This window comes from Anomaloglossus baeobatrachus, unplaced genomic scaffold (assembly GCF_048569485.1).
Source record: "Anomaloglossus baeobatrachus isolate aAnoBae1 unplaced genomic scaffold, aAnoBae1.hap1 Scaffold_456, whole genome shotgun sequence".
NCBI lineage: Eukaryota > Metazoa > Chordata > Amphibia > Anura > Aromobatidae > Anomaloglossus > Anomaloglossus baeobatrachus.
This window is the reverse complement of record NW_027443899.1, coordinates 207142-229748: the sequence shown is the minus strand read 5'-3', so window position 1 is coordinate 229748 and position 22607 is coordinate 207142. Positions and strand designations below refer to the sequence as shown.

The window sequence follows — 22607 nt, the reverse complement described above, 5'->3', positions numbered from 1 at the left end:
GGCCCCAATTCATTAAGATGTGTACTACAGAATTGTGATAAAAAACACCTTAAGTCATAATATTTTTATTTAATTCAGAAGTTGTGCAAAAATATTCCATTTTGTGTTTACACACCAGTCTTGGCCCACTACACTAACACGAGGGGATGGCATGAGCGAAACGGGGCATGACTACTCCAACCCATCAAGTTCATTAAAAGTTATGCCACATGAATTCGGTCCATAGACTGCAAAGACAAACCAGTTTCAAATGGACTCAAATATATGTGTAAGGCCAGTGTGACACTAATTTACTTAAAAAGTGACATTTTGACCCAATGTTTTAGGATAACTCTAAAACTTCAAGTGAGGCTAAAAAAACCTGACAAACACATACTTTAGGCACCAGGATTGTAGATCAGTTTTGGAGCAAAATGAGACAGAAGTCTAGTGCATTTACTTAAGGGAAGCCTCATTAAGGATTCCTGTTATATTCTAAACCTAAAACTGTTAACTATATACTAACCTAAAATTGTGCACTGCTGCAATTAGTCCCCTCACACCCACCCCCCACCCCCCCAACAATTGGTAGAACTATAGTAGTTAAACGGACTACTCAAGGATGATATATGGTTATTGAAGGGATGGTCTAACATTAGAACATATAGACATTATGTAGGGAGTCTCCTCCTCCACAATTCAAACCATTTGCAAAGAGTGAGCTTACCCAATTTTAACCCAATTTTCTTAATTGCAAAAGGGGATGACTTTATGAGACAACTCACTTAATGCAGTTCTCAGATGTAGTCCGTAGTGATGAGCGAGCACTACCATGCTCGGGTGCTCGGTACTCGTAACGAGTAGTTTGATGCTCAAACGGGCTCCACTCGTGTACCGAGTATGATGGAAGACTATAGGGAACGCGAGCATTTTTTCTAGAAAATCTTCCAGAAAAATGTTCAAGTTCCCAATTGACTTCCATTATATTCGGTATACGAGTGTAGTCTGTCCGAGGGTCAAACTACTCGTTACGAGTACCAAGCACCCAAGCATGGTAGTGCTCGCTCATCACTAGTAGTCAGTAATAGCCTTATTTTAGAGATTCTAGACACATATTCTCATGGGAGAATATCCAAAAAGGTAGATATTTTATTTCTACCTATACTTATTATGTAAAGATAATCTTAAGTATGAGTTCATATTTGATTACACAGTAAAAAGTGAAATAAACAGTTGTCAAAATATTACACAGTAAAAGTTTAATCACAGTTTTATCAGTAAAGTTGACCCTTACCCAATCGACCAATGTTGTAATCAAAATCCTTGACATCCAGAAGGATGGGTCCACTCTCCTGCTGCCCTTCCTCCTTATAGTAAAGTTTGTAGCCTTGAATTGTTGCTGTCTCCTCAGGATCTTGTTGCCATCTCACAGCTATGGTTGTGCAGTTCAATGGATCCAAGCGTAATTCTGGGGACCTTGGTGCTGTAAAAAAAAAAAAAAAAAAAAAAATCATACTTTTCTTATTGACCTTTTACATTGTTCTCATTGTGGGAAGCAAAAACTGTGCTATAAATATTTCCTTACATTTATACAATAATGTATGATTGACCTGGAAATATTCCCCAGTTGTCCTTGTAGAATCCTCTGTGCTTTTTAAAGGTTTTTTTTTTCCCTCCTATCTCAAGCCTTATCATCCCTGGATAGTTTTCCCTGCATAGTCAGTCACTCTCTATGTAGTACATGCCTGTGCACACTTATTTCTCAGGATCGGTCTCCTGCCAATTCAGGAACAGATGGCATATCATAACAATGCGCCATCAACTGATGACATAGGAAAACCACTACTACCAGTATTGTTATTGATTGATTTCTAAAACATTATACAATGGTTACAGTATAAGAATATATTTTATGGACATGTTTTATGGTGATATTTTGTAAGTAAAAAGTAGCATACGAGAAATGTACGTTGAAGTTACCATATTTGAAAACCGTGAAACCACAAGTGTGATCTGCCATCAGACTATTCTGCCCTGTGTAACGCATCATAGTTATTTATCCTTTGTCATTTCAGTCACTAACTCTGCAGAGTGCAGCAGTCAAGGCGAGTTTGTCATAGGCTGCTGAGCTCTTAATAAGCAGCAACCGAGAAGACAACTTTATTATTTCAATCTCTCTCTATGCAGAACACAGCAGCTGATGACCAACACATCTCACATGCTGCGCTCTGTAAATCAGCGCCAGGTTATTATTTACTGCACCACACCACATAGAAGCTGTGCTTTGTATAAGGAGCAAAAGGTGGGCATTCACTGCACCACATCAAGGAGAAGCTGTATTTTGTATAAGGAGCAACAGGTGGGCATTCACTGCACCACACCAAGGAAAAGCTGCGCTTTGTATAAGGAGCAACAGGTGGGCATTTACTGCACCACATCAAGGAGAAGCTGTATTTTGTATAAAGAGTAAGGAGTACTTTGCACGTTGCGACATCGCTACTGCGATATTGTCGGGGTCAAATCGAAAGTGACGCGCATCCGGCGCCGGTAACGACATCGCAACGTGTAAAGCCTAGATGCGCCGATAAACTATCGCAAAAGCGTCGTAAATCTGTGATCTGTGTAGTGTCGGACATTTCCATAATGTCGCACCAATAGGAGATACGATGTTGTTCCTCGTTCCTGAGGCAGCACACATCACTGTGTGTGAAGCTGCAGGAGCGAGGAATATCTCTTTACCTGCCTCCACCGACTACGCGGAAGGGAGAAGCTGGGCGGGATGTTTACGTCCCACTCATCTCCGCCGCTCCGCTTCTATTGGCCGCCTGCCGTGTGACGTCGCTGTGACGCCGCACGACCCGCCCCCTCAGGAAGGAGGCGGGTCGCTGGCCAGAGCGACGTCGCAGGGCAGTTAAGTGCGTGTGAAGCTACTGTAGCGATAATGTTCATTGCGGCAGCTATCACAAGATATCGCATGTGCGACGGGGTCGGGTACTAACGCGCTCGGCATCGCTATTATCAGCTAGCGATGTCGCAGTGTGCAAAGTACCCCTAAGAGGTGGGCATTTACTGCACCACACCAAGAAGAAGCTGCGCTTGTAGATAATCATGTGACAGTGGGGGCGGCCAGGAGACAATGCACCCTCTTTGCACCCGATGCTCAAAGTTCATTTGCCACCCCTCAATCTATACCACTGGTTTTAGGTAATAGGAGAATAGAGTTATCCAAATACTATGCTGCCCTTAAATAGGACAGCATAGTCTGATGACAGACCGGCTTCAGGCTACTAAATCACATTGAATAAAGCCTGATCAGTTTGGCCTCTTATGAGTGATCGGGTATTTTAACAAACGATGACAACGAGTAAAGTGCTAATAAACTAGGGATCATCAGACTTTTCTGGGATGGTATAAAATCTGCATTGGATCCATAATTATTTAGAGTGTCTAGAATGAAAGGCAACATTTCTTATGGGATTTTTTAATAGTATTATAGTTAATTTTTTAGGAAACAAACTCTTTAATTCACAGTACGTTTACAAGTTTATAATTATCTTTACAAGATATTTATAATTTTCATCTGGTCTATATTTTTATAGACACATGCATATTGACACTTTACTGATACTTTAAAATTAGAGGTGAGCGAGCAGTAAAATGCTCGGGTGCTCGATGCTCAGGTCGTGCATTGTGAAATGCTTGGGTGCTCGAGCAGAGCACCGAGCCCAATGTTAGCCTATGGGAAACTCGAGCATTTTTCCAGCGGCACCCCCGGCAGTCTGGAAAAAGCTCAAAAATGTCACAAATGTATAGGAACAGTGCTCAAATGACGTGGGAGCAGCATGGGGAAGACCCCTGTAAGCATTTCTGACTCCTTTGTCACTGCTGTGAGCAATGTTGTCTGAGTATTAGGGGGAGGAAGAATCCTGTGTTCCTCCTCCCGTGTGACATGCACTTTCGCTTAGTAGTGTATGTGCGGCGGCAGCTTCTGTCTGCCTGTACATTCGCTGCTACACGAAATCAAAAGTGAACAGTAGAAAAAAAAATAATATCATATTCACCTGTCTGCAGACTCCCGGGACACGTTCGGTCACTCCAGGACCTGCCAGTGATCAGCTGATGCAGTCACCTGACAGCATCAGCTGATCATATAAGTCCAGTGGTGAGGCCGGCTTTTTACCCCCCAGCCGGTTTAAACGATCAGCTGATGCTGTCAGGTGACCGCATCAGCTGATTACCGGCGGATCCTGGAGCGATCGGATGGGAGTCTGCACAGAGGAGTATAGTTTTTTTTTCCTACTGATGCATCAGCTGATTGTATAAACATTTTTTTATGAACAGGCTTTTAAACAATCAGCTGTGTCATGTGATTCAGGTCCTTGAACCTGATACATTTGATTGCTTTGCCTTCCGGTAAACCGATCGGATGATATTGGGTTCGGATTGGACATCGCGAGACCCTCAACCCAGGGCTACAGCAGGAAGGGGGGGGAGGGGGTCTTTAGTTCAATAAAGATGGAGTCACACATTTTGTTGTGTTTTATTTCTAATAAAATATTTTTCTCTGTGTTGCGTTTTTTTTGTTTTTTTTTTATCATTACTAGAAATGTATGATGGCCATGCCTAATATTGGCATGACACCATGAAATTTGGGCTTAGGGCCAGCTGATAATACACACCTAGCCCGAACCCCATTAATACCCAGCGAGCCACCCGGCACCAGGGCCATTGGAAGAGTTGGATACAGCGCCAGAAGATGGTGGTTCTATGATCGCGCCATTTTCGGGGTGGCTGCAGACTGCAATTCGCAGCAGGTGGGGCCCAAAAAGCTTGGGCCACCATCCACTGTAGATTCCAATCCCCAGTTGCCTAGTTGTAACTGGCACAAAAAATGGGCGAAGCTCACACCGTTTTTTTTTTTTTAAAAAATCTCCTGAAACTCATGAAAAAATAATAATAATAATAATAATAATAATAATAATAATAATAATAATAATAAAAAAAAAGGCCTTCCCTATATTTTTGGATCCCATCTGGGTACAAATAGGGGGTTGGGGGCAGTCCGTAGGTGCCGGTTTTACCTGGCTGGCATACAAAAATATGGCAAAGCCCATATCGATTATTTTTTTTTAAATCATTAAAAAATAAAAAGAAAAAACTCAAACACATAACCCTAATCCAAGGGTTAGGGGTAAAAAAAAAAAATGCGTTGGCTACCGCTGCATTTTCTATTGCAAGCTAAGGGTAACCCAAGCAGCTACTGGCTGTTAACCCCCACTGCTTGGTGTTATCTTCACTGGCAATGGAAAATCCAGGGAAGCCCTTTAAGTCTTTTCCCAAAAAACAAAAAAAAAACCATGGGCTTCGCCATATTTTTGTATGCTAGTCAGGTACAGCAGGCAGGAACGGGCTGCCCCCAACCCCCAGCTGCCTATTTGTACCCAGCTGGGAACCAAAAATATAGGGAAGCCCTTTTTTTTTATTTTTTTTTTTAATTATTTTATGAAATAATTAAAAAAAAAAAAAAAATTACGTGGGCTTCGCCCAATTTTTGTGCCCAGCCAGGTACAACTAGGCAGCAGGGGATTGGAATTCTCAGCGCAGGGTGGCCCAAGCTTTCTGGCTCCCCCGCTGGAAATTGCAGTCCGCAGCCGCCCCAGAAATTGCCGCTTTCATAAAAAATTTAAAGGGTTTTAAAAAAAAAAAAGAAAAAAAAAAAAAAAAGACACCACACAGAGGCAAACTTTACTTTATTATAAATAAATACGCAGACACACTAAGGGACTCCATCTTTATTACTCCCTCTCACCCCTCCATGATCCTGGTCTTCTGTTTTCTTCAACCCATGCAGCTCTGCTAGATCACACAGCACAGGGAGGAAAAACATTGCTCCTCCCCATGGTGTGTAATCGAGCAGAGGCTGCGGCGGGTTGGTAGGCAGTGACGTCACCGCTGCCACAGTAACCTACTGAGCGGGTTACTACAGCAATGGTGATCTCCGATCAGGTGATTCCCGGCGCCTCTATTCAGCGGGTCCTGCATATACCGCTGAATAGCGGCGCCGGTAAACAGGGAGTTAACTCCTGTGGGAGCCGGTGCATTTCAAGAAACAAGGGGTGGTCCTGCACCAATCCGCGGGTTTTTACCTGCGGTACCGCATGCAGAGGGAAGATGTTGCGATGTGATCAATCCAGAGCGGGGGTGCCCGTCAGCAGAAGGGATCCGATGGAAGTAGGTAAGATGAAGAAAGGACCGCACTCCATCCGCTGTGCTGGAAAAAGTTTTATTTGAACAGGTGCATAGGTAAAAGGGCTGGAGGCAACCTGTGAGACAGCTCCTAAGAGGGGACGACGGCCGTTTCGCCTTGATTAGGCTTCCACGGGTCCGGCTTCCACGGGCCCTGGTAATCAGGTGATTGGAGATCACCGATGCCATAGTAACCTACCGAGTGGGTTAATATAGCAATGGTGATGTTACGTCTCCTAGTACCTACACTATCTAAGATACACACTAAAGTCTGTCCCTAGCTCAGCAGCACCTCCTCCTATACTAGCTGACTGTGGATAACACTGCCGAGCACAGTGCCATCAGGTGTGATACACAGCTGACTGATGACTCTGTGCAGCCAGCCAATCACTGTAATGCCACAGCCATGTTGGTTGTGGCATTACAGTGTGTGACAGCCAATCCCTGCATGTGGGCTGACTCTGTAAATACCGGCAACATGCAGGGAGGGGGAGCCGAGCATCTGCCTGAGAATCTCGCCGATACTCGGAGCTCGCCGAGTATACCGAGCACTGAGATGCTCGGGCGAGCACTGAGCAGCGGTGAGCATGCTCGCTCATCCCTATTTAACATCTTAAGGTGATGTCAGTTTACTTTGTGATTCATAGGAGCAGAGTGTTAGCCTTCTATCCAATGCTATTGTATGTACTTATATGTTGTCTTTACTATGCTAAATAAAATATCTTTTAATTGCACATTAAAACTCCTCTTTTTCATGTGTTTTAGATGTCATTTGGAAGTGTGCAGTTTTGTGGTCATTCTTTGGGGCCTGCCTGTGCCCTTCATTAAGTATGGCCACCTTGATACATTACATAGACCATGGTCTCTTTTGTAGCATCTTTACAAGTTTTGACAGACTTAATATGGAACTGCAAGGTAGAAAACCAACTGGTATACCAAGTCTAGCCACTGATATGTGACAGCATGAGCAAAAGGACTGTTTTTACAGAAGAACCTAAGAGTAGCCTCTGTGAATTCAGTTTTTAGTTGACCTGACTTGAACTATCAAACCTCAGATGTCACAGCCATGCATTTAAGTTCTGCATTATCTGTAAACAGTTACTTGCAATTCTAGCTCAACCTTCTCATCTACAGGTTTTTTCAAACAAATTAGACAACTACACAAATAGAAAATCTAAGACAAACTTTTTAGAATTGGAATTTTCTAGCTCAACAGTGGGAAATTGGTAACGAAGATAGCTCAAATCGCCAACATATGTACTTGTATCTCTGTAGTTTTGATTACGATTTTTCTTCTTTAGAAAAAGCTGGATAGAGATTTGGGGAGACCACAGCTGAGATACAGGTGCAACCAGCAGGAGATCACACTTGCGACGTTTGGGGGGCGTTCCTCTTTCTCAATCAAGGGGAGGTTTGAAAAATGGGAGTGCCCCTCAACTTCGCGAGTATCAGCTCCTGATGATTGCACCTGAGTCAGCGTCTCTGCAAAGCCCTATCCAGCTTATTCTAAAGAAGGAATTTCCTAAATCAAAACTACAGATTTTTGTTTTCGGAATAAAGGACATATGTAAATTGTAACATGTTTGCTGACATGTTAGTCAGTCAGAAGTGAGGGTGATTGGCTCCTCCTGCACCTGTGATGCCTCCACCTAGTGGGGGTTTATCTGTAACCTGCTGGAGTAGCAGTAGTCTTTTGGCCAGAGCAATATACAGTTGCAATTCCATCTTGCTGTAAGTAATGATATTCTTTTTTGCTTTTTTATATTATATATAGTGTAGGGACCTACAAGCATGAGGTTCCCGTGACGAGGGTTGTAGGCTTACGTCTTATGGCCATAACGCTAACAAAAAACCTCATATTTTTTGTACAGGATACAGCCAGGCCCCTTTTTGTTAGGCCTTGCTATCAGAGTTTCTGTCCCTACGTAGCGCGCAGTGGGAACCGGCTTGGCAGCCCGCCTGATCTAATAGTATGGGCGTCACCTAATAGGCTGCGGGTTTGTGACTGTGCGTCTGCTAGTGTGAACAGTGCTCTATGCAAGCCATCAGTGTGCAGTTTTACCATCCAGCCGTCACCTCCTCCATATTTGGAAGTGAGTGTGATTGGCTCCTCCTGCACCTGTGATGCCTCCACCTAGTGGGGGTTTAGCTGTAACCTGGTGGAGTAGTAGTAGTCTTTTGGCCTGAGCAATATACAGCTGTAATTCCATCTTGCTGTAATGATATTCTTTTTTGCTTTTTTATATCATATTTGCTGATAGACAAATATAGAGACCTCAGAATGTTTAATTCTCCTGCTCATGAAGATTTTTTTTTCATGAAGGAAGCATTTTAGAGAATACATGATACATGATTACATATTGAGACAAAGCACTTACCTCTAATGCTGCTTGCTTTGGGAGTCCTGTGTGAGGTCCAAACTGAGGATTCTCCCCATCCTACATTAGTTGCTGCTGCGATGCAAACCAAGTAAACATTGTCAGGTTGAAGGCCTTCCAAAAAATACTCATGTGTTGTCCCCGGAAGTTCTAGAACTTGGACCAAGCTTTCAGTGCTCAATCGAAAGGATAACCGATACAGAATGATTCTTCCTCGCCGAAACTTAAGTGGGATGGTCAGCCATGAGATTAGAACGTCTGTAGGACTGCGACTTGTTAAACTGATTTCTGGGGCACGGAGTGGGACTGAAAAATAAGCATTTTTTTATGCTGTTTAGCAAACAATTTTTTTAATATGCATAATTTAAAAAAAAAGTATCAAGAAGTACAGTGCAATTACTGTTGAGATAACCATTCAAACTTGGAGTAAAGCATAGATTTTCCAGGAGAGCGATCTTTAAAAAGTAAAATCAATCACAATTATATGGGAAGTGAAAATCTATCCCACAAAGAGACATTGCACAAATGGATCTTTTAAGGCGGAGTTCACATGTCCAGTTGTCACATTGCCATTCCAGCTATCAAGATTTTTCCTGATTTAACAAGTATCTGTTTACAGATATACCGTAGATTGGATTATTATGGAAAATCATGTGGGACTAATATTAAACAGACAATGCAGCAACGTCTTACCATCTTCAAGTGTATTTTGTGTCACGTGGTCTGACATCTGGCTTGCACCCATCGGCATATAGGCAACAATGTAAAATGTGTAGTTGCTGGCTGGTTCCAAATCATCAATAATGTAATGACTTGTGTCATTCCCCATCACCACCTGATATTCCTCATTATTCAGTCCTATGGAACAAAAATATACAGTGCACACAATTACACACATAACTATGTGTACATAACATTAAAACTTTTCGTAAAAGGGATATATGTCCATTCCTGATTACAAGGCAGTACCCAGAACTTTTTTTTTAATTAGTTTCATCTTGCATCTGAAAATAGTTTTCCATACTGAGAATACCTGACTGACGAGCAATAGGGTAACAATGTTTAGAACCTTTGACTATCAAGCTCCATATCACACTATCCACTACAGCTTCAAACGTGAAACTACCTTCATGTTATATACAATCATCTTGTCTGTCTCATACAGAAATTTGACTTGCAACTAGTTAGAATATGATTAGTTATGCAGATTCTTGTCTTTTCACTGCATTGTTACAGTTTTGCTCCTGGTGGTGGAAAAATCTTTTTCTTTCTGTATACTACAAATAACAACCTGTTCCCACATTCTATAATAGCTCAGTGTTGTATTAGGTTAACTTTAAAGTGGAAGGTCACTAGTTCAAATCAAGGATCAGCCATGAAGAAGATTTCCCAAGAAAAGAGAAACTGCATCATCCAGCTAATTGATAGCAGTCTCTTCGCCAAGAAAATTGCCAAACTGCATGTGAGTGCCATGACAGTTGGAAGAATATGAAAGCAAGTCCATCCAACCATTCAAAAGGTAAGAGGTGGAGGTCCAGGCAAAATATCAGAGTCAACAGTTACACAGCTCATCAAAGTCTATCCGTTCTGGTGCAAGCACCATGTGACGCACGTTACACAAGTCTGAAATGGTTGCCTGAAAAAGGTGAAGAATCCTTCAATATCATAAGAAAAGCTGCATCACAAACGAGTTGACCAGTATGCACCAACATTGGGAATGTATGGAAGAGATCTGGCATCAGAATTTGGTTGAGATATGCTTGAATCTGATCAAGAGCATGCCAGAAGGATTCAGGCAGTGTTGAAAGCCGAAGGTGGATTTACAAAATAATAATTTAAATTTAGATTTGTAGGAGTTAAAACAGTAACAATGCAGTGACATGACAAGAATCTGCAAAACTAATCATATGCTAAATAGTAGCAATTCAATATTTTGTATGAGATAGCCAAGATGATTCGCTATAAAATAAAGGTACTTTCACGCTCAAAGCTATAGAGGATGGTGAGATATAGAGCCTGAAATTAAAATGTTCAAAACACATTGTTACCCTTTTGCTTGCCATTATAGATAGATCGGTAAAGATAGATAGATAGATGTGTTCCACTTGATTTTTGCATTTAAAAATTAGCAAAGGGAGAAACACAAGGTAGCAGCTACAACAATGCCTAAAGCAAAAGGGGTATTAAAGAAGGGAATTTTGTTTACTTACCGTAAATTCCTTTTCTTCTAGCTCTAATTGGGAGACCCAGACAATTGGGTTGTATAGGCTATGCATCCGGAGGCCGCACAAAGTATTACACTCAAAAGTGTTAAGCCCCTCCCCTTCTGCCTATACACCCCCCGTGCTCCCACGGGCTCCTCAGTTTTGGTGCAAAAGCAAGAAGGAGGAAAAAGAATTATAAACTGGTTTAAAGTAACTTCAATCCGAAGGAATATCGGAGAACTGAAACCATTCAACATGAACAACATGTGTACACAAAAAAACAGGGGCGGGTGCTGGGTCTCCCAATTAGAGCTAGAAGAAAAGGAATTTACGGTAAGTAAACAAAATTCCCTTCTTCTTTGTCGCTCTATTGGGAGACCCAGACAATTGGGACGTCCAAAAGCAGTCCCTGGGTGGGTAAAATAATACCTCGTAAGAGAGCCGTAAAACGGCCTCTTCCTACAGGTGGGCAACCGCCGCCTGAAGGACTCGTCTACCTAGGCTGGCATCCGCCGAAGCATAGGTATGCACTTGATAGTGCTTCGTGAAAGTGTGCAGACTCGACCAGGTAGCCGCCTGACACACCTGCTGAGCCGTAGCCTGGTGCCTCAAAGCCCAGGACGCGCCCACGGCTCTGGTAGAATGGGCCTTCAGCCCTGAGGGAACCGGAAGCCCAGCCGAACGGTAAGCTTCGATAATTGGCTCCTTGATCCACCGAGCCAGGGTTGATTTGGAAGCCTGTGACCCTTTACGCTGGCCAGCGACAAGGACAAAGAGTGCATCCGAGCGGCGCAGAGGCGCCGTACGAGAAATGTAGATTCTGAGTGCTCTCACCAGATCTAACAAGTGCAAATCCTTTTCACATTGGTGAACTGGATGAGGACAAAAAGAAGGTAAGGAGATATCCTGATTGAGATGAAAGGGGGATACCACCTTAGGGAGAAATTCCGGAACCGGACGTAGAACCACCTTGTCCTGGTGAAACACCAGGAAAGGGGTTTTGCATGAAAGCGCTGCTAGCTCAGACACTCTCCGAAGTGAAGTGACTGCTACTAGAAAAACCACTTTCTGCGAAAGGCGTGAGAGAGAAATATCCCTCATTGGCTCGAATGGTGGTTTCTGAAGAACCATCAGCACCCTGTTCAGATCCCAGGGTTCTAACGGTCGCTTGTAAGGAGGGACGATGTGACAAACCCCCTGCAGGAACGTGCGTACCTGTGGAAGTCTGGCTAGGCGCTTCTGGAAAAACACAGAGAGCGCTGAGACTTGTCCCTTAAGAGAGCCGAGCGACAAACCCTTTTCCAGTCCAGATTGAAGGAAGGACAGAAAAGTGGGCAAGGCAAAAGGCCAGGGAGAAATACCCTGAGCAGAACACCACGACAGGAAAATTTTCCACGTCCTGTGGTAGATTTTAGCGGACGTTGGTTTCCTAGCTTGTCTCATAGTGGCAATGACGTCTTGAGATAACCCTGAAGACGCTAGGATCCAGGACTCAATGGCCACACAGTCAGGTTGAGGGCCGCAGAATTCAGATGGAAAAACGGCCCTTGAGATAGCAAGTCTGGTCGGTCTGGTAGTGCCCACGGTTGGCCGACCGTGAGATGCCACAGATCCGGGTACCACGACCGCCTCGGCCAGTCTGGAGCGACGAGGAGGACGCGGCGGCAGTCGGCCCTGATCTTGCGTAACACTCTGGGCAACAGTGCCAGCGGAGGAAACACATAAGGGAGCTGAAACTGCGACCAATCCTGAACTAAGGCGTCTGCCGCCAGAGCTCTGGGATCTTGAGACCGTGCCATGAACATTGGTACCTTGTTGTTGTGCCGGGACGCCATGAGGTCGACGTCCGGCACCCCCCAGCGGCAACAGATCTCCTGAAACACGTCCGGGTGAAGGGACCATTCCCCTGCGTCCATGCCCTGGCGACTGAGATAATCTGCTTCCCAGTTTTCCACGCCTGGGATGTGAACTGCGGATATGGTGGAGGCCGTGGCTTCCACCCACATCAAAATCCGCCGGACTTCCTGGAAGGCTTGCCGGCTGCGTGTGCCGCCTTGGTGGTTGATGTATGCCACCGCTGTGGAGTTGTCCGACTGAATTCGGATCTGCTTGCCCTTCAGCCACTGCTGGAACGCTTTCAGGGCAAGATACACTGCCCGTATTTCCAGAACATTGATCTGAAGCGAGGACTCTTGCTGGGTCCACGTACCCTGAGCCCTGTGGTGGAGAAAAACCGCTCCCCACCCTGACAGACTCGCGTCCGTCGTGACTACTTCCCAGGATGGGGGTAGGAAGGATTTCCCCTTCGATAATGAAGTGGGAAGGAGCCACCACCGAAGGGAAGCTTTGGTCGCCTGAGAGAGTGAGACGGTCCTGTCGAGGGACGTCGGCTTCCTGTCCCATTTGCGTAAGATGTCCCATTGAAGGGGACGCAGGTGAAACTGCGCGAAAGGGACTGCCTCCATTGCTGCCACCATCTTCCCCAGGAAGTGCATGAGGCGCCTCAAGGGGTGTGACTGGCCTTGAAGGAGAGATTGTACCCCTTTCTGTAGTGACTGCTGCTTGATCAGCGGAAGCTTCACTATCGCTGAGAGGGTATGAAACTCCATGCCAAGATATGTCAGCGATTGAGCCGGTGTCAGATTTGACTTTGGAAAATTGATGATCCACCCGAAACCCTGGAGAGTCTCCAGGGTAGCGTCGAGGCTGCGTTGGCATGCCTCTTGAGAGGGTGCCTTGATCAGCAGATCGTCCAAGTACGGGATCACCGAGTGACCCTGCGAGTGTAGGAGCGCTACTACCGTAGCCATAACCTTGGTAAAAACCCGTGGGGCTGTTGCCAGGCCGAACGGCAGTGCCACGAACTGCAGGTGTTCGTTTCCTATGGCGAAGCGCAAGAAGCGCTGGTGCTCTGGAGCAATCGGTACGTGGAGATAAGCATCTTTGATATCGATCGATGCAAGGAAATCTCCCTGGGACATTGAGGCGATGACGGAGCGGAGGGATTCCATCCTGAACCGTCGGGTTTTTACGTGTTTGTTGAGCAGTTTCAGGTCCAGGAGCGGGCGGAAAGACCCGTCCTTCTTTGGGACCACAAACAAGTTGGAGTAAAAACCGTGGCTCTGTTGCTGAAGAGGAACAGGGACCACCACTCCTTCCGCCTTCAGAGTGCCCAGCGCCTGCAGAAGAGCCTCGGCTCGCTCGGGAGGCGGGGATGACCTGAAGAATCGAGTCGGGGGACGAGAGGTGAACTCTATCTTGTAACCGTGAGACAGAATGTCTCTCACCCAGCGGTCTTTTATTTGTGGCAGCCAGGTGTCGCAAAACGAAAGTCATGAGGAAGCCGCTTTGTTAGCGGCGCCTCCGGTGGTCTTTTTAGGACGTGACTTAGACCGCCATGCATCAGAGTTCCCTTGTTCTTTCTGAGACCTTTTGGACGAGGAGAATTGGGACCTGCCCGCGCCCCGAAAGGACCGAAACCTCGACTGCCCTCTCCTCTGTTGGGGTATGTTCTGTTTGGGCTGGGGTAAGGATGTATCCTTTCCCTTGGATTGTTTGATGATTTCATCCAGACGCTTGCCAAACAGCCTGTCGCCAGAAATTGGCAAACTGGTTAAGCGCTTTTTGGAAGCAGAATCTGCCTTCCATTCCCGTAGCCACAAGGCCCTGCGGAGTACCACCGAATTGGCGGCCGCAACCGCCGTACGGCTCGCAGAGTCCAGGACCGCATTAATAGCGTAAGACGCAATTGCCGAGGTCTGGGTGGTAATGGATGCCACTTGTGGCGCGGCCGTGCATGTGGCTGCTTCAATTTGCGCTTGACCTGCTGAGATAGCTTGTAGCGCCCAAACGGCTGCGAATGCTGGGGCAAAAGAAGCTCCGATAGCTTCATAGATGGATTTCAACCAGAGCTCCATCTGCCTGTCAGTGGCATCTTTGAGCGAGGCCCCATCTTCCACTGCAAGTATGGATCTAGCCGCCAGTCTGGAGATTGGAGGGTCCACTTTGGGACACTGAGTCCAACCTTTAACCACGTCAGGGGGAAAAGGATAACGTGTATCCTTAAGGCGCTTAGAAAAACGCTTATCTGGACAAGCATGGTGATTCTGGACTGCCTCTCTAAAATCAGAGTGGTCTAGAAACATACTCTGTGTGCGCTTGGGGAACCTGAAACGGAATTTCTCCTGCTGAGACGCTAACTCCTCCGCCGGAGGAGCTGAGGGAGAAATATCCAGCATTTGATTGATGGACGCAATAAGATCGTTCACTATGGCGTCCCCGTCTGGAGTATTAAGATTGAGAGCGCCCTCAGGATCAGAATCCTGATCAGCTGTCTCCGCATCATCAACCAGAGATTCCCCCCGCTGAGACCCTAAACAATATGATGTCGAGGGAAATTCTAAGCGAGCCCGCTTATTCGGTCTGGGGCTGGGGTCTAAGTCATAACCCTCAGCCTGGGATGTATGAGATACCCCGGGAGGACATTGTTGGACCAACTGAGGGGGGTCAGGGAACAATGATTCAACAGAGTCCCTTTGCTGAGATACCGGCCTGGACTGCAAGGCTTCTAGTATCTTAGCCATAGTCTCAGAGAGTTTTGCAAACTCAGTCCCCGTCACCTGGACAGTGTCAACAGGTGGCTCCCCCTGGGCCCCTCTTAGCAGAGGCTCTGGCTGAAGAAGTGGTACAGGGGCCGAACATTGCACACAATGAGGGTCAGTGGAACCTGCCGGTAGCGGGGTCTTACATGCGGCGCAGGCAGCATAATAAGCCTGTGTTTTGGCACCCCTGCCTTTTGTGGGCGCCATGCTATTGTTTTCCCTGAGTAACACAATAGGGTATATAGCCAGAATGAACTGTGCTCATACAGTGTAGAGTATATACTATAAACAAATAATGTATCAATACACTACAGCACCATGGGGCTAGCACCACAGGTGCTGCTTACCAGCCGCCTAAAGCGGTTGTGAGGCCACCAGAGACCGTGTCTGGGTCTCCCAGGGTTTGTCCCTCTCTGCAGCGTCGGAGGAGCTGACAGGAATGGCTGCGGCGTCCTGACGAGAGGAGGGAGCCGTGGGCGTGGCCGAGAAAGTGCGGGAACTGGTGCTCACACTGTGCACAGTGAGGGGGGTGGAGTATGCAGATCATACTCCAGCCCTCAGTGCTGCTCGTTCCGTGCAGCGTCCCGCCCTTCCCCTGCCTGTCAGGGCTGGGGGCGGGAGAAAAGGAAGCTAGGCCGCAAGAAAGCCGGGGACTCGAGTATAAGCATGGCCGCCGTAAAAGCGCGGCCGGCGCCGAAGTCCCCGGCGAACTACAAGTCCCAGCCGCTCCACAGTTTCCCATAGCAGCGGCGGTTAGCGCGGTAGCCCCTACATATAAACACACTCAGCGACGCTGAGTGTGTAATGGCACAATTAAACCCGGTCAGCGCCGCGGTCCCCGGTGCACTAGCACACCCAGCAAAGCTGAGGTGTTGCCGTGCGCGGTCCCCACAGGGATACAGAGTACCTTCACGTAGCAGGGCCATGTCCCTGAACGGTACCCGGCTCCTATCCAGCAGTCTCCACAGGAGTTGTGGATGAAGCACGGTCTCAGTGCCTGGAGACCGATAGGATCCCACTTCACCCAGAGCCCTGAGGGGGATGGGGAAGGAAAGCAGCATGTGGGCTCCAGCCTCCGTACCCGCAATGGATACCTCAACCTTAACAACACCGCCGACAAGAGTGGGGTGAGAAGGGAGCATGCTGGGGGCCCTATATGGGCCCACTTTTCTTCCATCCGACATGGTCAGCAGCTGCTGCTGACCAATCTGTGGAGCTGTGCTGTGCGTGTCTGACCTCCTTCGCACAAAGCAAAAAACTGAGGAGCCCGTGGGAGCACGGGGGGTGTATAGGCAGAAGGGGAGGGGCTTAACACTTTTGAGTGTAATACTTTGTGCGGCCTCCGGAGGCATAGCCTATACAACCCAATTGTCTGGGTCTCCCAATAGAGTGACAAAGAAAGTAGGATTCTAACATTAAGCTTTTTGTTGATATAACAGCTTTGGAGAATAAATCCCAATGGCACATACAAATGTGGACAGCCTTCTGGTAAAAGTAAGAAAACCCCACAGGGGTCATTAAAATAAAAAGAAATTGGCAAAAATAATTTCAAATTTTTAAATGTACTAAATATTTATTAATGAAAATCAGACATTGATTTTGAATTGTGGTTCTACAACGAAAAAAAATATTGAAAATGGCCTGGACAAAAAACTAAGGAACCTTTAGCTAAATATTTTGTTGCACAACCTTTTTAGGCAATTAATGCAAACAAACGATTTCTATAACTCTCAATGAAACTTCTGTACCTGTCTACAGGTATATAGGTCCACACCTCATGAAAAAACGTCTCCAGCTGTTTAAGGTTTGAAGGCTGCCTTCTGCAGACTGCATGTTTCAGCTCTTTCCACTGATGATCAATACGATTTAGATCAGGACTCATAGAAGCCCATATCAATATAGTCTAATTCTTTGCTCTTAGCCACTCTTGGATGTTTTTAGTTGTGTGTTTTGGGTCATTATCCTCTTGGAGGACACATGACCTGTGACTGACATTGGGCAGCAAATTTGGCTTCAGAATGACTTCATAGTCTTGAGATTGAGATTTCATTGCACCCTGCACAAATTCAAGAAACCTTGTGCCAGAGGAAGCAATACAGCCCCAAAACAATCTCCATGTTTCACAGTAGGTACAATGTTCATGAATATTCCATGAAGTCCACAGTAGCCAACACAGCTATGGATGGTGGAATTTGATACCGTTATACCTTAACCTTGGAGGTCACCTGCAATCTCTTTAGAACTTGTTCTAGGCTCTTTATTTACTATTCGTATTATCCGTCTGTTCCATTTGTCATCAATTTTCAACTTGCAGCCACTTCCAGGGAGGTTAGTTACAGTCACATAGTCCTTAAACTGCTGCATAATATGTCCAACTATACTAACAAGAACATCAAGCTGTTTGGAGATGGTTTTATACCTTTAACATGTTTGTATATAATTTTCTAATCTCCTGTGACAACTCCCTCCTTAGCTTTTATTGTGGTGCACACCATGATACCGAAACAGCACAGTGACTACTTTTCACCCTATAAAAAGGCAGACTGACTGATTACAAGCTTTTAGACAATGCTAATTATAGATGCTAATTACAGGGCACACCTTTTTTAAATCTTTTCTAGGAGTACAATTTTCATTAGTGTGTTTTTTTTATTAATTTTTTTTTTAATTTGAACTACAATTCGAAAATAAAGGCCTGATTTTCATTAATATATATTCAGTAAATTTAAATTGAAAATTACTTTTATCAATTTCAAGTTATTTCTGTGCCCATTGTGGGTTTTTCTTACTTTAACAGAAGGGTCCATTTTTTTCATGAGCGTAGAAAGATTATAATGTAACTGAATCTTGTGTCTCTTATATCCGATCAGTAATTACATTTCACTCAAGAGCATTAAAAGTAACAATCAGCTTGTGTTTCACAACTAGTCACAACAAGTTTTGGTAAACTGTTCCATTAAAGAGAGAAAAACCCCCAAAACAAAAACAAAAAAAAAACCAACACATGGCTAATCGATAGACCATTTACCCACTTACAATTCCTTCACTCTAAATCCTTGTGATTTAACGTTGGGAAAAACAAACCAGGTTTTCGGAGTCGTGGCATTCAAGAACAAGCCGTTTTATAAGAAACAACAACTACACAAAAAGCTGCATTGTAAAAGGGCGATTATATAGTTGAAATCTATTATGGACATGGGATAGGATGAAGCAGGGGCACTGAAGGAGAAGGCCCTCTATAAATGTCTTGCGTCTTAATGAGCTTAGGAAAATTTTCGGCAATTCATATTGAAATATGCAGAGGGTTGCATTGCTGTGATTCTCTTTGTTGCGTCCTAATTCCTATACATAGGAACTGGTAAGCGGAATAAGGTTGTTGAAGGCTGTTGTGGTTCAAGTCCATTTCACACCAAAACGCATGTCAACTTAATCAAAACTCCCCCACCGCCCATAACCATTAAATTTATAAAACAAAACCAAAGACCAAATTCCACTATTAAGCTTTCCCACATTTCTGAATTGACTAAAAAGCATTTTAATTAGACAAGATTACTGGCATCTCACAACAGAGCCGTTGATGGTTTGTTAATTAGGAATGTCGTGGCACGATTTTTGACCCGCTAAACAAGATCCTTAAGCTCAAATTAAAAGGCCTTGTTCTTGGAGTGAATGAGCCACTGGGCCTCATGTGGAGGCCTGATGAAATGGCCATAATAGGGGGTGAGACCAGCCTACAAACAGAATCACTACACTCTTTGTAGAGCTTCCAAATTGCTAACAAGGAATTAATACACTCATGTACTCTCATCAGACCTTTCGTTTGCCCGGCGCACTAACCCGCTAATTTAAATGCAAGAGCTCTCCCTTTTTAAAGGACACCTGTTGGCTTTCTTTGACGCCGATCTCTTTCTACTCCACACTAACTACTTATACATTAGGTTGTATTCTTCTCTATAGAAAATATGATGAAGTTCTGTAGGCAGTGTTACAAAAGAAGTTTGTTTTTCCTTTTGCTTAAACACAAAAAAAACATTATTCGACACATAAAAGAGTTGTAACAAGGTTAGGCGCTGTATACTTGTATATACTGCATGCCCTTAGTATATTAAAGTCAGATGATCACTAGAAAATATTCAAACCAATTTTCCTACCTAAAGCATGTACCTAAGAGTATGGATATGGTAAAAGTAGCATTACACATACAAAGCAAATGTATAGCACAGTTGAGAAATAGCACGTGAAACATTTATCAATCGACTTTTAATTTAATTCCACATTACTGAATGAAAGCTAAAGGTAATTCTGGAACAGAAAATCTTATCAAAGGGACGACAAAAGCTGAGTGCAGCTGTCAGAAATCTATAGGCTTTCCATAAACACTTGCTGCAAGTCTTATTCTTACCTTCCGCCTTCATGTAATGCACAGAATAAGCAATGACTTTTTCTGAGTTATACAGAGGCCTTTCCCACGATAGAATAATGGCTGAACTGGACATTGTCTCTGCTCGGAGGTTACGTGGAGCACTGGGTCTGTCTTCAGACATCACAACAGTGAGCCTTGCCCGGGACATGGCAGAGCCCTGGCTATTTTCAGCCATGCACTGATAAACTGCATCGTCTTCAGGGATGATCTGGTTGATTACAAGTTTACTAGAACAAAAATATAAGATAAGTATAAGTTAAAGGGAATCTGTAAGACCGTTTTATCTATTTAATCAGCGAGAATAATGCAATAGACCCCGATTCCAGATATGTGTCAACTTACTCAGCAGCTTGCTATAGTTTCAAAACAATCAGTGTTTTATCAGCTGGATATTATCACTGCAGGAATAAAGGCCCCTTTACACACTGCAACATCGCAAGCGATATCGCTGTAACGTCACCGGTTTTGTGACGTAATAGCGACCTCCCCAGCGACATTGTAGTGTATGACACGCATAAGTGACCTGGCCCCCGCTGTGAGATCGCTGATCGCTACAAGTCATTCAGGACCATTCTTTGGTCCTTTGTTCCCCACTGTGCAGCATGTATCGGTGTGTTTGACACCGTTACAACGACATCTTTAGCGACCCAGCCCATAGGCGTGCTAGCATTCCCTTTCCAGCGAGGTCGTTCTGCAGGTCCGTATCGCTGCTGCATCGTTGGCCAGATCTGCTTGTTTGATAGCTCACCAGCGACTGTTAGAGACTTTCCAGCGATCCCGGCCAGGTCGAGATCGCTGGTGGGATCGCTAGAAAGTTTCAGTGTGTAAAGGGGCCTTAAGTCTATCGTGCATGACATTTAAGATAATCTGTGTAACCCGGCCCCCACCAGTGTACAGAGGAAGGTACCAATCAATGTTGTGGGGGGTGGGGTTACCCAAAGCTATGCATTATGATCACTGCTATATATACTTAAGAGAAGACATGGATTCTAGCAAAACTGCATCAAGCAGTCCAGTAAGTGATACATCGCTAGACTCCGGGTCTCTGCCCCTCAATCATAAAGATCTCCGATTACATAACAAAAATCTGCTACATTTCTTTTAGGGTTCGCTTACATGTGCGTATAAATATGCCAAGTGGAATCTAATAAAATAAATATTGATTACACTAGGTCCAATGTTAGACAAAAAGGCAGTGCTGATCTACGATTTTTTTGCTCAGCCGCTTTCAGCAAGAGGAAAAAACGCTCAGTATGCTACATATGGTGGCGTAAAACGGCTAAGGCTCGCCAATGCAAGTCTATGGGTGAGGAAAAAAAACCAACAGACATCACATGGACCATCCGTATGCCGTTTGTTTTTATGAATACATTACCATTCTATAGCACAGAATATTATAAATGGTCATGTAAAGGATTGCAGAATAATAGTTGCTGAGAAAAAAAAAATAAAAAAGTAGAGTTTGGTACTCACCGTAAAATGTATTTCTCAGTTTTATTTGGGGGACACAGAACCATGGGATAATCTGCTGCCACCTGGAGGCTGAAACTAGCATTACATAGAATTAAAGATTGGCTCCTCCCAGCAGACTATACCTTGCCTGTTAGCATCAGGCCTCCTCAGTTTACTGTGAATGCAATAGGAGAAGCCAAAAGAATTAAAGCACCACTCTTTAAGGGATGATATAGTGAATCTTGCTGTGAGAAGGAGGTGGGACCAGATAACCCTGGCGGTGCCTTCCAAATGTAACATTCTAGGATTCTATGAAAAAAGGTAATTTTAATCTTATTATACTCAAAAAAAAAAAAAAAGAAAATGCACACCTGACTGGGCAACAAAAAGTGGAAGCATTGTCCCCAATGAAGACTACGAGAAACAAATTTTATGACGAGTACCAAAATCTACTTTTCTCGTTTGTCTCATTGGAGGGACACAGCAGAATGTGATGGGAATGAAAACCAAATACACCTGGGCAACTGTCGTCTGCAGCATCTTTCAGCCAAGACCTGCAACTGCAGAAGCGAATGGCAGACCCTGTAAAGCTTAGAAAGGTATGCACCTATCATCCAGTAGTTACTCTACATAGTTACAGAACTGAGGCCTGGTGAAGAACGGCCCAGGAAACTCTTACAGTTCAAAAGGATAAGGCACTTCTACCGAATTTCTAGTTACCAGGGTGCTCAGGTAGGTTTCCAGACTATATACAGTAGTAATATATACAAGGCACTCCTGAATTCAGTAAAATGATGATTTTTTATTATTTCATACTCAGTATAGTAAAGTCAAGACGTTGCGGCCCAAACATGGCCTTCATCAGTAACTAGCACCTGAGATGAAGGCAGTATTTGGAATGCTAGCAGATAGGTGACTGGGATCTGCAGCCTGTTATTTCTGCCATGGGCAGTTGTAGTAATGCTATTAAGAGTCTCTGTGGTTTGCAGTCTGTCATTAGCAGTATCCACTGCTGTGTGGAGGGAAACTCTTACAGTCCAACAAGCAAGAGTGTTCTCTAACCCTGAATGGGGTAGCACTGACACCTCGGCCTATAAAGCTTGCTAATATCTAAACTAATCAGCAAGCAATGGTAACCGTAGAGGCAATCAGACCTCTGCAGAGAATGACCCACAAGACAGCCAAACGGAGCTGTGAGATGGGCAGAGCTGCATAGATCTGGCTATGTCAGACTATGCAAGAATCTCTCAGGGAAAAGAGGCAAAATACCTAAAAGGAGCAGAGCAATCTCTTAATTAAAGTGAAAAGGCAGAGAACTACACTA

At 44.7% G+C, this 22607-nt stretch overlaps 1 protein-coding gene across 1 annotated transcript in view; it reads right to left on the bottom strand.

The window, feature by feature from the left end:
- Positions 1-1253: 1253 nt before the first annotated feature.
- Positions 1254-22607, bottom strand: part of LOC142280526 (protogenin-like) — a 111015-nt gene continuing 89661 nt past the window's right edge. The window contains exons 8-11 of the mRNA XM_075332745.1: positions 19811-20058; positions 9297-9461; positions 8604-8909; positions 1254-1462 (exon numbers count right to left, since the gene is read on the bottom strand). Coding sequence (XP_075188860.1) covers positions 1254-1462; positions 8604-8909; positions 9297-9461; positions 19811-20058 — 928 coding nt within the window. The remainder of the gene's footprint in view (positions 1463-8603; positions 8910-9296; positions 9462-19810; positions 20059-22607) is intronic.